This window comes from Ahaetulla prasina, chromosome 1 (genome assembly GCF_028640845.1).
Source record: "Ahaetulla prasina isolate Xishuangbanna chromosome 1, ASM2864084v1, whole genome shotgun sequence".
NCBI classification, from domain to species: Eukaryota; Metazoa; Chordata; class Lepidosauria; order Squamata; family Colubridae; genus Ahaetulla; species Ahaetulla prasina.
The window spans coordinates 352,365,320-352,380,369 of NC_080539.1; the positions used below are offsets into that span (position 1 = coordinate 352,365,320).

General features: G+C 37.5%; 1 protein-coding gene across 4 annotated transcripts; it reads right to left on the reverse strand.

Annotated features, from left to right (window-relative positions):
* Positions 1 to 4,370: 4,370 nt before the first annotated feature.
* ARF6 (ADP ribosylation factor 6) lies at positions 4,371 to 8,394 on the reverse strand. 4 transcript variants are annotated; one of them, XM_058163128.1, is made up of 3 exons: positions 8,180 to 8,338; positions 7,150 to 8,065; positions 4,371 to 4,847 (listed from the first exon to the last, which is right to left on the reverse strand). In XM_058163128.1, exons 2-3 carry the CDS (start codon positions 7,593 to 7,595, stop codon positions 4,769 to 4,771), a joined length of 525 nt encoding a protein of 174 aa, XP_058019111.1. In that variant the 5' UTR covers positions 7,596 to 8,065; positions 8,180 to 8,338; the 3' UTR covers positions 4,371 to 4,768. The 4 variants fall into 4 exon arrangements, with proteins under 4 accessions (XP_058019111.1, XP_058019110.1, XP_058019108.1 ...); XM_058163127.1 differs by having other exon boundaries at positions 4,371 to 8,065; positions 8,278 to 8,394; XM_058163125.1 differs by having other exon boundaries at positions 4,371 to 8,065; positions 8,258 to 8,374.
* Positions 8,395 to 15,050: the final 6,656 nt, after the last annotated feature.

The following is a 15,050-nucleotide window of genomic DNA, read 5'->3' on the forward strand; positions in this document are numbered from 1 at the left end:
GATCAAAGCATCTGAGGGTAGAACAAGAAGCAATGGGTGGAAACTGATCAAGGAAAGAAGCAACTTAGAACTAAGGAGAAATTTCCTGACAGAAATTTCCTGACAGTTAGAACAATTAATAAGTGGAACGACTTGCCTGCAGAAGTTGTGAATGCTCCAACACTGGAAATTTTTAAGAAAATGTTGGATAACCATTTGTCTGAGATGGTGTAGGGTTTTCTGCCTGAGCGGGGGGTTGGATTAGAAGGCCTCCAAGGTCCTTTCCAACTCTATTGTTATTATTATTATTAAATTTCATGCCTCCAGTTAATGCAGAACATTTATCACTTTTCCTTTTGAAGATTGGCACCTGAAAGTACTAAAAAGAAAATTGTGGCACTTCAAAGGCCAGCATAGGCTTTGAGATATTTTAAGACTTATGTTTAATAGTTACTGATAACCATATATTGTTCTACCATAACACGACTTCCCTTCTAGTTTATATTCAAAACTCAGTACTTTTGAGGAATGTGTTATCATAAAGATTGAGGGTAAACAATTCAACAATCTTAGTCTTCAAAGAGATATTCAATGTCCTTCATAACAAGTTTTTGGTATGTGGTACACAGAGCCTCCCACAAGGATGATAAACATGACCTGAACACATTTAGTCTCCCCAGCCCAGAAAAAAAAGGTAACTTAAGTTGAAATGTACATTGTAACAAGCTTGCAGTATCAGACAGTACTGTAAAGCAATGTAAAAACAATGAGGTAAAAAGTTACATGAAGCTACATGAATCATCTTAGAGAATCAACCAAATAGAAAAATAATTTCGTTGTAATTCAGAGGAACAGCCTGGGTTGGAGGACTGTGGGCTTTTAAGACTGGAAGGTTGGATTAATCACTTTTGTGGAATATTTTGCACATAAATTGCTGAAGCAATCAAGATAAGTGTAAAATCTTGGCATTGTTTATATTAAACTCTTGCCAAGAAAAATCACAGAAATTGGGCCATAAAGGTATTTTCCAGGTTCTCAAATTTTCTGAGATTTCAAATGCCACAGAGCCCAAAAGAACCAAATTAGATATCTGAATTATGTAAATCTAGCTGGGAAGAACTGTAATTTATGTTCAAGTCACAAATTATATCATGGCAAAGTAAAGGAGTCACAGATCCTCAGCAAATCAGTTACTCACAATGATAGCTGGAGATTATGAGACTCAGAGTAATTATGGTGCTGGACCTCTTTCAGCTCATCCTCTCTCCTTGCATTTTTGCTATGGGAAAAACTAGGCATGTCTTGAACTCCTGGAAGAAAAGTTGGGTATAAATCTAACAATTCAATTAAAACTCTGATCTGGAAATGATGGTTTACAAATTAAAATTATTTCAGTGTTACTCTGATTTTTCAGAAGCTTGCACCATTCACAACTGAAATAAATGTCATAGAATTGTCAGGGGCTAATTTACTCTTGCATGTTTACCCTGTGCTAACTAGCATATCTTCTGCATCTGTTGTGTCCCTTTCTGGATTGTGAGTCCTTGCACCCAGTCACTCAGGCCTTGATCAGGTCAGGTCTGAACTGCTGCAACACGCTATATATTGAAGAATATTAGGAAGCTATAGCTGGCACAGAATACGAAATGGATGGCATATAAATTTAATATATATTTGAACATTCTATAAGAGTGTAATTGCTGCAAACATTCACTCATATTGCAAAAGAGTTCAATTATTATTAAAATTAGCATATGGTACCCAGGAGATCACAATACTATCATGTAGTAATTTGGCTTGTCAAGGTACCAGCCCTGCTTTAGGACATGCTTGTGCACTTCCCAAGGTGTGAACTGGCTTCACACTAGAGAGAAAGATGAGCGGCTCTTCCTGCTGTATCACTAAGTTCCCCTTCCTTCCCGGAGCTGCCTCGCAAGCAGGCACCACAACTGGGAAGGTTCAGAGCCATCAGGAATCTGTCTGCCTGCACAGAGCACCAGCTCGTCTCCATACTAAAGTGGTACCTATCTATCTACTTGCATAGAACATGCTTTTGAACTTTTAGTGGATAAACACTGAGGCGAGTAAGAGGAGCTCACCTGCCACGCAGTGCTAGGGCTCAAACTGCCAGAGCTCCTTCTGCATCAATAAGCCACAGAGTCACTGCGCCTCTAATAGTTCAATTGAGATAGTAGACTTGGTGGAAACTCATTAAGCGCTGCTTAATTTCAGTGCAACATTGGATATATGTTTAAGAATCCACTTTTTCAGATTTTGAGATGCAACATGAACAAATACGGTTACAACTTCTGAACCAAACCTCAATCAACAAACCTGATTTTCCCACCTCCCCTTCTCATTTAAATATCCTAATAAATCTATTGAGATTTTTTAAAATTCCAAGAACAGTCTTAGTAAAATCTTCAATGACTTTCATTCAAAAGAAATTCTAATATTTAATGCCAGTAAAGGATTTTGAACCAAGTAATATTAATTTATGGATCATTTATAATTTTTGGCAAGACCCAAATACACTTAAGACATTGAAATTTTAGAATACCTACAGTCATTCCATTTCAGATATGTATTCATTGCATTACAATTGTCTTTTTTTTTTGTTGTTTTACATTTATACCCCGCCCTTCTCCGAAGATTCAGGGCGGCTTACAGTGTATAAGGCAATAGTCTCATTCTATTTGTATATTTTACAAAGTCAACTTATTGCCCCCCCAACAATCTGGGTCCTCATTTTACCTACCTTATAAAGGATGGAAGGCTGAGTCAACCTTGGGCCGGGCTTGAACCTGCAGTAATTGCAGGCTTCGTGTTCTTAATAACAGGCTTTACCAGCCTGAGCTATCCGGCCCCTTACAGTCTTAAACTGTATTTGGCAAAAACAATACACAACTGATTTAAAATGCTTCCTTTTCAACGTGAACTTTATGCAGCCTTAAATTCTCTAGCATTTATAGAAAATGGTACACATAAACTTACATATTAAATTTAAGGTTAAATCCTTATTGGAATTATCCTTAATTACAACCCTCCAGATTGCCTTTGATTTATATGTATTCATCTCATTTAACTGTCATAGCATCAATATATTCACCTTTTATAAAATCATATACCTTGATAGTGTCCACAGAAGATTTACTAGTAAATATTCACAGAAACTTGCTGTATGACTCTTATTTTAGAAGCTCCTTCTAGTTTTTAATTATTTATTAAATTTATTTGCCACCTATCTTGCTCTGGGGCTATTCTAGGCAGTTTTAGTTTTAGGAATAATTGGCATAATTGCTTTTACTTTGTTAGTATTATAACTCATATCTATGGAGATTCTCCATAGGTCTTCCAGGTCATGGTTGTCCCAAAGGTGTTTTTTCAAGAGGCAACTGAAGCAGCTTCTTGAATGAGAAGTGAAACGTCTTCAGAGAAAAATCAGAAAATCCAGTTGCCTCTTGAAAAAGCACCTTTGGGACTATTGTAACTCACCCATCTTTGATTTGCCAATCTACTTTCAATGATTAGTTTTAATATTTAATATTTGAGCATAATTTTAAAACTAATAGTCCTACTATCCTAATGTGATGAGAACATAACAATTATCCTAGAGATAAAACAAGAAAGATCAATGGGTGAATTCAGTAGCAGAAAAAGTGCATTGCCCAGAACAGACTAACTATACCTCAAGGAAAAATTATTGTCTGAATGCTGTACACACTTTGATGGTGACATCACAAAGACAATACAAATGTAATTTGCATTAGTGTTGAACATAAGAACATACCTTTTGGCATTTCCATGATTACACCATCACACATATCATTTACTTTTCATCACCGTCATGGATGCCGGTGCTGCAGATACTCCTGTATTATTAACCATGAATAGATGTGCTAATGGCCTGACTTGGTGAAATGTGGTTTCTTAAATTCCTAGAATAGTTATAGTCAACCTGGTTATTTCCAGACCTTCTGGATACAAATCTATCATCAAAACATAAGTTTAATAGCAAGGGACTATAGGAGATATTTTGCAACAATAAGGAAGTTATTTGACATTCTTCCAGGATGTTTTTTGCATCTATTGTAATTTACAGCCTTGGTATTCTCTAGTAGTTTTGCATTCAACTATTAACCAAGCCTGATCTTGCTTAGCTTCCCAGCTCAGGCATGATTACCTAGATGCTGTTACTTGATAAGCAAGGTTAGGTTCCCATGTTTTAAATTGTTTAACCAGAATAGAAAAAGCTACATTTTAATTAATCAAATCCATAATACAAGCTTTTACCCATAGGCAAGAACTCTCAACATAAACCACACAAAACCTGAAAAGCAAGCATTTAAAAAACTTTCTTTCTCCCCCACTGAAATATAACAGAAGAAATGTGCTGTATAATTGTTTTATTTTCTGCTTATTAGTTCTTTTACCAACACTACAACCATACTGCAGACACAAAAATCCTGTTTACTTTATTCAGGGAGATCACAGTCTACAGACTTATCAAACATAGTTAACGCCATTCAAAAATGTATTTAGTTGTACTTTATAAGTCACATGAACACAGAAGTTGTATGTACTGATTTTTTTTAAAGGAGTGGAACTCAAACAGATTGCATTTAATCTTGCAAGCTGAAGATAAATGTCTAAAGCCATTTTTATGGCTACTTTGAGCCACAGAAAAGACAGAACCTTGTTTCTTTGGAAAAGGACACTTATAAATGTTTGTACATTTTGTTCAGTAGCAAAAATTATTTGATCTATTTGCCACATATTTCATTCAACATCAGTGATTTTCATCCAAAACTGTTGATTTAAAGGGGAAAGCAGAAAGTATTCTTTTCAACCATAGAGAATCAGCATACCTGGAGGAACAAAATTAAATGACATACACAAGTTATGTATCCAACTTATTACATTTGTATGAAGATTTGATTCTGCCTCATTTGGAGAAAAGTACTACAAATTCTATACCAAAGGTAAACCCACCTATGTTTTCACTGCAATTAGTTATACGAAAGTTTGAGAACCAGTAACAGATCTTCAAGTTTTCCAGTTTAGGCAACTACTTTGTGCTTGGCTTTAGCTATTCCAGAAGACAGTCAGTTGTTTATGGACATTTCTGTATTTAACACAATCATACTGTAATAGTTTAGTTTGTTGTTCTCATCTTATGTTTTAAAAGATTATTTTCTGAAGGAATGCTGCATTTTCTATTGAGATTAATTTCACTGATTTTATACTAAAATTGTTTATAGATTCATCTAGAATTAGGCTTTATTTTCTGTTGAGTGATGCTAAGCATTGAGTTTTAAGAAACTAATTCAATATAATTTTATCCCTCAAACATCTTTGGTACAAGCTTTAGCTCACAATTTAAATAGAAAAAACACTGAAGTGTAGTATAATGCCCCAATTTAAACAGATACCCTTTAGAAAATGGGCATTTTCTTCTGGGTTTGTAGCAATACATTCCTAAAATTCCTCAGATGAGTGTTACTCCTTGAGGAAATCCAAAATTAATCCTTAAGGCTGAATAAAAAACCAGCTGTGTTACATTTTTGCACCCAGTATTAATACTTCATTGAATTTTTTACGCTAACCTGAATTCACAATAATCTCCCTTGACAACTAATCAGTTATTTGAATGCTGAGATATGGCAAAATAATATGATTGCCTTAAAAAAAACAAAAAAAAACACGGAAGTTTACATTCATAGTCATTTGCTCACTCTCCACCCCAATCATTAGCTACCCTTCCAGAGGGATTTATAAATGTAGACATCCAAAAGACAAAGTAAAAGTACTGCCAGAATGAAAGGGTAGAACTTGCCTGTATCTGCCTGCATATGTTCAATGTGATTTTGTGTACAAAGAGCCAAGTCTTCCAAACCCACTCAGTTGCTGCACTTAATTTAGTGGCATCCACAAACCACACTCTCACATCCTTCTTTTATTTTGATGCATTTAAGTTTAACAATTACACAAAAGCAGATGAAGGTTCCTTCCAACCTCTCAGGTTCATAAAGCTGCATTAAGCCAAGTTAAAGATTAAAAATATTTATTATTTGAGATGCTTTTAAGTCCAATTGTGATACTGCCATCCTATCTCAACTGTTGAGAGGAATAGTTTAACCATTCAAGTTTTGTGTTTTAAAAAACTGCATGTCACAGCGATGCTTATAAATTATTGCTGCATTTCATGGAATGAGATTTTTTTTGCACTAGAACTGGAAAATAATGCAATTACTTAATATTGCAGCTGAAAAGCTAACAAACTGCAAAGTACAGGAACTGCGGTTTGACACCATTCTCATATCCTGCATATGGTTACTATTTAGAATGGAAACTTATTTGCATTTTAAACATGCATGATATAACAACTTACTTTCAATGTTCTGAAGTCGTTGGCCAGATAACCTAATATCAAGTTCTAATGTGCAACCATATGTTCAAATGTTACTTTTATTATCAATGGCCAAAATAATTCAGAATTTTATTTCCTTTCTTAGTTAGATTCTTTCCATAAAGAGGACAGAATGCAGTTAATTCATTAACAGTGGTTTTCATTTCATTTTTACTAGATAACAGAGACCTAACATATTCTGCATCATGGCAAAAAGAAGCAAATTTACAGCAAAAATAAATGAGGGAGAAAACTATCAAACCCAAAAGCATACATTTAAAATAAATGATACATTTAGCCCCGGAACCCAAATAAATGAAGTCAAAGCATTGCAACATTTGAGAAAAATTATTTTGCAAAGCTACAACGTGTGTCTTCCCTCCCAACCCACATTGCTGGAAGTTTGCCACGGAGATTAATGCTTCTGTTCATTAACAGTTAAAGATTAGAGCATTTCTTAACACCAAGCAAATTTTTATTTAACTGGGAAGCAGTCAAGTGTGCAGAAGGAGAGGATGGTAATTGGAGAAGTGGTGAGCAATCATTAAAATCCTATGGATGCTTAATTTCTGAACTTTTTAGTAGAGAGAATCATTGTTTTCTGGGAAGCCACAATGTTCCTTACGCGTGCTAACTCTCTTAATGACTAGTAATAGTTTGTCATGGTTTAAAATAATCATTAGGATTTATAGTTAGATGTTAACCATGTCAGCCCTTCATAGAGTCCATCACCAGAGGTGGCACAGGATGGCTGGACATACCAATTCCTATCCCTGATTCGGGTCAGGCCCAGTTTTTCTTGGATCTCGTGCGGCTTCATGGCATCAGGAAGGTCCTGCTTGTTGGCGAAGATAAGGATGATAGCATCCCGCATCTCTCGATCATTGATAATACGGTGCAATTCCTGACGGGCCTCATCAATGCGGTCCCGATCAGCGCAGTCCACCACAAATATCAGGCCCTGAGTGCCTGTGTAATAGTGCCGCCACAAAGGCCGGATTTTATCTTGGCCCCCAACATCCCACACGTTAAACTTGACATTTTTATAAGTCACCGTTTCTACATTGAAACCCACAGTCGGGATGGTCGTGACCGCTTGGCCCAGCTTCAGTTTGTACAAGATGGTGGTCTTCCCTGCTGCATCCAAGCCAAGCATCAAGATCCGCATCTCCTTGTTGCCAAAGATCTTGGACAGTACCTTGCCCATGATGGTAGCAGTAGAGAGACAGGCATCCACAAGAAGATAGAGAAGGGTTGTTGTTACACCCAGCGACCAAAAAAAAAAAAAAAGCCACACCACGCTGCTGGATAGAGCCCAATGCAAGCTGAAGTGTATTTTCTACCACCACAACCAGGAAGCCGGTCAATCTGAGCTACAGAGCAAGCGTTGGGCGGACAAAAGGTTGGCAAGAGGGAGCACCACCCTGACGGGCACCGACAGGAAGAATGAGAAGGCGGGGAGGATTTAAACGCCGTTTACTGCCACCGGAGGGGCGAAAGGACCCTCCTGGAGACCCCTCCGAGAGAAACGGGGCGGAGCTGGCTCAGAAAGGGGAGGGGCTTCATGGGGAAGGGCGGGAGCGCCCGGCGTCTTTCAGTCAGTCCCCCTCAGGGCGGGCCTGGGCGTCTCCCCCCTCCTTTTCCAGTGCCGAGACTCTCTTGAGCGACGGTGGGTGGCTGTAAAGAGACAGGGGAGGGGGGGCAACAGTCAGTCAGGGGAAGGCTCTCTGAGGTGCAACGTTGAATTAAAAAAAAAAAAAAGGAAGCCGCTAACCCTCCCCACGTACTCACCTCAAGTCGCGCCGGCTCCTCCGCCTGTCCGCCCGCCCGCCCGCCCGCCTTTCCGGAAAGGGAAAAGGCCCGCCTTACCCTTTCCTTCACAAACTCACTGCCTGGCTTGACTGATTCGCGGCGACCGTCTTCAACACGCAGGCGCGCTCCTCGGCCGACCGACACTTGCGAAAGGCGGCCCCGCCCACAGCGAGGAGGAGGGCACCGGGAATTAAAAAGCACTGCGCACGCGCGAGTTTTCCTCTCGGCGACGGGAATGAGCAGACGCAGCCTGGAAGGCGTGTCTAAGAGGGCGGAAAGAGGTCATTGTACGCTCCGTGGAATGAATTGCGTAAATACTGCTCAATAAGTTTTCCGGCTTCACCTTACTTATGCGCAGGCTCGCCAGAATTTTCTTGAGCATGCGCAAAGAATCCATTCCGCCCGGATTCAACTGCGCAAGTGTTAAAACAGAAAGAGAGACCGAAGAGCCTTAAACTTTTTTTAAGGGGTAACCTCTCCTAATCCGCATGCGTGGCACTCCCCAACGCGTGTCAGAAATTTCATCTGCGCGTGCGCTGTTTTGCCCTTTTTTTTTTTTGCAGTTGCATTCCCAGCCAATCGTGGAAGGATAAGAAAAATACGCGAACAGAATTCACCTCAATTGCCCGAAAAAACTACGCAAGCGCACTATCGTCATTAATCTAGCGTGGCCTTGTAGCGCGCATGCTTGGTAGAAAGTCTGTCTGAGTTGGGCTTGCAATAAGTTAGAATGCGTATACAGGTAGCACGGCTACCTGTATAAAAATTAAAGTGAGATAATCTGCGTCAGGACTTGCGCATTAAACTCATTTTAAAAAGATTAAGTGGCGCAAGGACGGCAAAGAATAGGGATGAGATTGATAATTTTATTTGCTTTTTTGGAATTCCACTGGCGGCACACGCCAGATGCGTTTGAAGTTTGAAAATTCTCTCCGCTTTGATTTGCAACTGATTCCGTGAACCTTTTTCCCGGCTTTGTGTTTTCTGAAAACTAGTACCTGAAAACAGATTTTCTTTTCCTGCATATGCTTTTGTATCTCAACTTCTGCACTGGTTTTCTTACACGTAGCGTTGCAACTTTGCGAACTCCATAAAATGAAAATATCCTTATTAGACCATTCGAAATATCACAACGCTTGAGTTGGTTGGAGGGCTCATAAACGAAAAAAAACCCCACCGGCTGATATTGAAACCACGGAATGGAAACTTACGGATTTTTTTTAATGTAAAAAAGAAAATGAATTGTGTAATCTTAAAAGTAGTTGAATTAGAACTGTACATATAACTGCTGAGAAGATTGAAAGGCACTTTTTTATATGTATTTTTTCACGTTTTCTGTTTTTTTTCTACCTCTTTTTTTTCTCTTCATTTACAATATATTTTCTTTGAATGCATTTTTCATTAAATATGTAAAGATTTTAATACAAACTAAAGTAGAATTTTCATTTAAAGTGAAAATCTATAAAGCAGAACATGGGAAGTAGCAAGCGTTCAGATAGATTTTGCTATGTCCTTTGATGGCTTCAGGTTGAGCCTTGCCTTTGAACTTTCATGATATGCTAATAAGAGGTTAGTAAAAACTCATTTGGATAACTTTAGTAAGTATTTGGAAAAAAGATATGCTCTAATTCAGATAATTTTAAATCTTTGTTGGCCAATCAAAAACCTCTGGGTTCTAAGCCAGGGGTCTCCAACCTTGGTCCCTTTAAGACTTGTGAACTTCAACTCCCAGAGTTCTTCAGCCAGCTTTGCTGGCTGAGGGACTCTGGGAGTTGAAGTCCACAAGTCTTAAAGGGACCAAGGTTGGAGACCCCTGTTCTAAGCTACTTTATTTTAAATATTGAACTCCTTTCCACTATCTGGCATATACTAGTATACCAAATTAAATTATTAATATATTTTTAAAGAGAAAAACATAGACATGTATAAGATGTATAGCCATAAATTAGGAGCCCTCCATAAAAAAGAAATAAATTGTAACATAATCAAAGCTGGCTATATTAGCTGCAGGAAAAAATTCCAAATAGCAGGCCCTACCATCCTAACCTGATTGAAAGCCAAGTGTCACATTTCCTCTCAAGAATCGTTTCATGCCATCAGGGCACTAATGTATAAAGTTGGTCCCATTGCTGCTCTGTCAGCATAGTGGTAGCTAGATAATGTTTAAAGTTACTATTGAGGTAAACTGGTCAGTCTGTTTTTGGAATTACAGTGATATACCAAAATATCTCCCTTTTTTTGCCTTCAGGTCAGTGTTCGCACCTGATGACTGTCTTAACTAGTCCATGCAGTTTGCTTGGCAGGTTTTTCAGAAGTGATTTGCCATTGCCTACTTCCTAGGTCTGAGAGAGAGTGACTGGCCCAAGGTTATACATCTGCCTTCATGCCTAAAGTAGTAATAGAACTCACAGTCTCCCAGTTTCTAGCCTGATGGTTAAGAGCTCCACCTTGCAAGACTTCCGACATCAAAACACAGCTAAATAAGATTTTATGATATTTTGAAATCACAAGTTGATCTAAGTACTTGGCTGGATTAAAAATATGAAAGGCCTCAGTGAAGTAAGAATAGAACAGGGTTTTTCATAACATGATGGGGTTCTATAAAACTAAGACAACCCCGCCCCCCAATCTGTCACTTGAATATAGTCAAGTTGAGTTTGCCTCTTGACCAAAGATTCTGGGAATTTTTTTAAACAACTAGTTCCAGTGCCTGAAAAAGTTTGAGAACTCCTGGATGACAGCCCTATGAGGTAGACCAAACCTGCTGCATTGAAAAGCATAGCTTTATGGAATCTGCAAGGGATTATGATGCGGGTTGTATTCACACAATACACTAATTGTACTTAACCAAATCATGGCTAAATACTACATAATAATCATAGAGCAGTCTTCTCTTTAGCTATAATGTAGTTTGCATATTTTTGATTTAGTGTGAGTACATTCACCCATTAAGCTTTTTGTGCAAATCATGGTATAAAGATCCTGCACTGTATGAAAGTCATGGTGAGATCAGGAGGAAACAGTTATGCTTCATACCCAGAAGTCATACAGGCTGTTTTAAACTTGTTTCCCAGGGTTCTTAAGTCTGCAAGAAGCAGAAAATAAATTCTGCATGTACTATGAAATATTCTCCACAAAGTCCTGATTAATACTGGTCATTCAGCCACAAAAGAGAAACGAGTATAGTACATGGAATTCAAGATCTGTTGATTAGAACAAAGCCAAAAAGGAATCATGCTACAATAAACAATTGACAAATGTACTTAAGAAGCAACTTATAGATGATTGCCCACCCCTTACTTATCTTCATTTGGATCAGAATAAATTTGCTAGCCTTTATGGCAGTTCTTCTTAACATTGAAAATGTATGGACTTCACTTCCTAGAATTTCTCAGCCAGCTATGGCATGAAGATTATCCCCCCTGGACTACTTAAGGATATGTATCTATGACTTAACTTATGTATAGGTGAACTTCAGAAAAAAAGTATTCTTATTCTCCTGTATGATTTGGTATTTGGTATCATATTTTAGAATTTTGTTCTTTGCTGCCACCTTCAGACTAATAGGAAATGATACAAATAATAACTTTAGGCAAGAAGCAAACAGCCACTAATCCCAGCTCCTGGGGAGGCTAAATTTGTTGGATAAATTGAGCCTAGGAAAAAAACAAGTTCCTAATCAAATATACAATTCTGACAGAAAAATCAAAAGCAGAGCAGGTTGCAGATCCAATCATGCAGTTAATATGTCTAGATTAGACAAGTTACAATATAACCTCTGCATGCAGAGCAAACAAAACAAAACAAAATGGATAACATGTCCTTCAAGCTGAATTTGAATCCTTATTGGACATATTTGTGTTATTTTCTTGGCTTCTTGGCTTCTTTTGGAATGTTTTGTCAATTTCCTAGCTGCAAACAGCTGTAAATGTGCGCCAAGAGCACAAAAAATGCAGTTGGGTGATCACATGTGTATGTGTGCAGCACTTGGAACCAGGTCATAAGTATTTTTTGGAGGGTTTGTCTTCATTTCAAATCACTAAACAATTGGTTGTTGGTCAAGGATTGCCCCAACCAATGAAACCCAGCTCCTGAATTGGATTATCTATTGTGTACCAAAATTGGGTTTCTAGTACAGGTGTGGGTTGTTTTTTTTACCACCATGTAGTCCCTTAATTCAAGATAGAGTCGGGGCAACTGGATGAAGCGGAGCATTTACTGGCCAGATGCTCTTCCTGATGCCTATGTGGAGTTTGTAGCAGATATTTTTTCTTTGCGCCTTAAGAGTGAAATATTTGTCACTACCTAGGATTGAACTCTCAACCTTCTGAGTGGGAGGCCACAATGCAACTCATATTACTACAGGTGTGTATGCTTCAAAAATTATTTGGAAGTAGTTTGGATTTTGCACAAGCACAGCTCTTCCGTTATGCATGTCAGAACCTTTTTAAAGAGTTTCACATGTGCCTGAAAAAAGATGGTGCTATTTTAAGAACCACAGTAAGTTTAATCATTCCTAAAAGCAGTCCAAAACACTTATTTTAAATATTTAGAATGATACACAGCAATAATATCTAGGTTATGACCTTTGACTATGTTCCCCACTAGAATGTCCCTCCCAGAAGGTGACTCAAAAGAAAAGTGGCCATTCAGTTAAATACAATTTTAAAGGATTGCTGTCCCAAATACTGATGTCCATGGCCATGTCTTCTGATTGGTTTTTTAAAAAGTTTTTTATTTTATTTCATATAAACATATTGTAAATGTACATTCTCTTATTCATAGATAATCACACATATACATATATTTTCTAAAGAAAGAAAAAAAAGATTTTTAATTATATTCAGGGTTGCTCTTCTACACTTCCTTCTCCCTTATTTTACAACAAACCTTCTTTCTTTCCCTTCCCTACTTTCTTTTATCCTCTCCTTTGTTCTTTCCTCCTCCCCTTCCTTTCCCCCACTCCTCCATTCTTCTCCCCCTTTCTAACCTTCTCTCCTACTCTTTTTCCTTAGCTTTTCTTCCTCTCCTTTTCCCTTTCTTCTATTCCTCTCTCTCCTCCTCTCCTATCTTATCCTCTACTCCTCTCTCCATTGTTGTCCAATATTTCCCCTATTGGTATCCGAGCAGCCCCAATTTTCTATTAATATATACTTTTTCAATTTTACACATCTATCATCATAATTATACATTTATGTAGTAACATTCTTTTCCCACATCCCCTTTTCCATTTACACAGGTGTCATCTGAGTTTCTATTTCTTTTTGTCTTCTCTCTCGTTTACCTTTACCTTGTATGATTTATTAATCTGTCATCTTTTATTCATATTTATTTTCTAACCATGCATAAAATCTTCCCCATGTCTTGAAATATACCGATTCCTCTTTATCTTTTATTCTTAATGTTAATCTGTTCCTTTCTGTGCAATCTAAAATCTTCTTTATTATTTTACCTTCTGACGGGATTTTTTCTACCTTCCAATTTTGAGCAAATACAATTCTTGCTGCTGTTATTATGTGTATGATTAAATACGTATCTTCTTTACTGTATCTCTCCAGTAAGATGCCCAATAGAAAAATTTCTGGTTTTAATTCTATACGCCGATGTAACATTTCCTCTAACCATGTCTGTATTCTAATCCAATACTTTTTTATTTATTTTATTTTATTTATTTTTTATTTTATTTGAATTTATATCCCACCCTTCTCCGAAAACTCAGGGCGGCTTACACTATGTTAAGCAATAGTCTTCATCCATTTGTATATTATATACAAAGTCAACTTTTATTGCCCCCAACAACCTGGGTCCTCATTTTACCTACCTTATAAAGGATGGAAGGCTGAGTCAACCTTGGGCCTGGTGGGACTTGAACTTGCAGTAATTGCAAGCAGCTGTGTTAATAACAGACAGACTTAGTCTGCTGAGCCACCAGAGGCTTTTGCTTCTGTACATGACCACCACATATGATAATATGATCCTGGCAAATGCAAACATTTCCAACATTTAGCTGATTTATCCTTAAACATTTTTGCTAACCTTTCTGGTGACATATGCCATCTATAAAACATTTTATATAGGTTTGCTTTATAAGCAGTTGCCATTGTTAGTTTATAATTCCTTTCCCATAGTTGTTGCCATCTCTCCAATTCTATTGTATAACCAAAGTTTTTTGCCCATGTTATCATTGTCTCTTCTACTTCTTCATCTTCTAATCTAATTTGCAATAAGTAATTATACAATTTCTTAATCATTTTTTCTCCATGTCTTCTGCTTGAACATTACGCATAAAAGCACAAATTAATTCGGCTTGTGAGAGGAACTTTGGACAGTTATCTTCAGCCTCAGCAGGATAGTAAATCTTCATTTAGTATACTGTTTAAAAACGTTGAAAAGAAGCATAAGTGATCTCGAAAATGACATAACCCCCTTGAAAAAGACATACCCACTTCTTTCCAAGATGACTATATGGACCTGCCCATAAAGTCATCAAAAATCATGTGTTTAATATTGGTTTTGCATGAAAAAAGTTATAAAAGAGCTGTGTGGTTGCTATCTGGAGGCAATTTAAGTTGCTATTTTTCACACCTGAAGCTCTTTGTGGTTCAAAATCTGATATCAAGATCACTTGCTCTTAGTACTCTTTCTCCACTCAATTATATTAGGAAGAATGTATCCCCCTTTCTCTGGAACAGCATACTTCCAGTGGTTTGACTTGCCCCAATAATTGCCACAGGATTTATTTCAGTAATCCTCTAGGGCAGGTGAATTGAGATTCTTCCTATATATACATGAGTAAAAAAATATAAATGAATAAAATAAAGCTATAGGACGCTTTATTTTGCTATTTTTC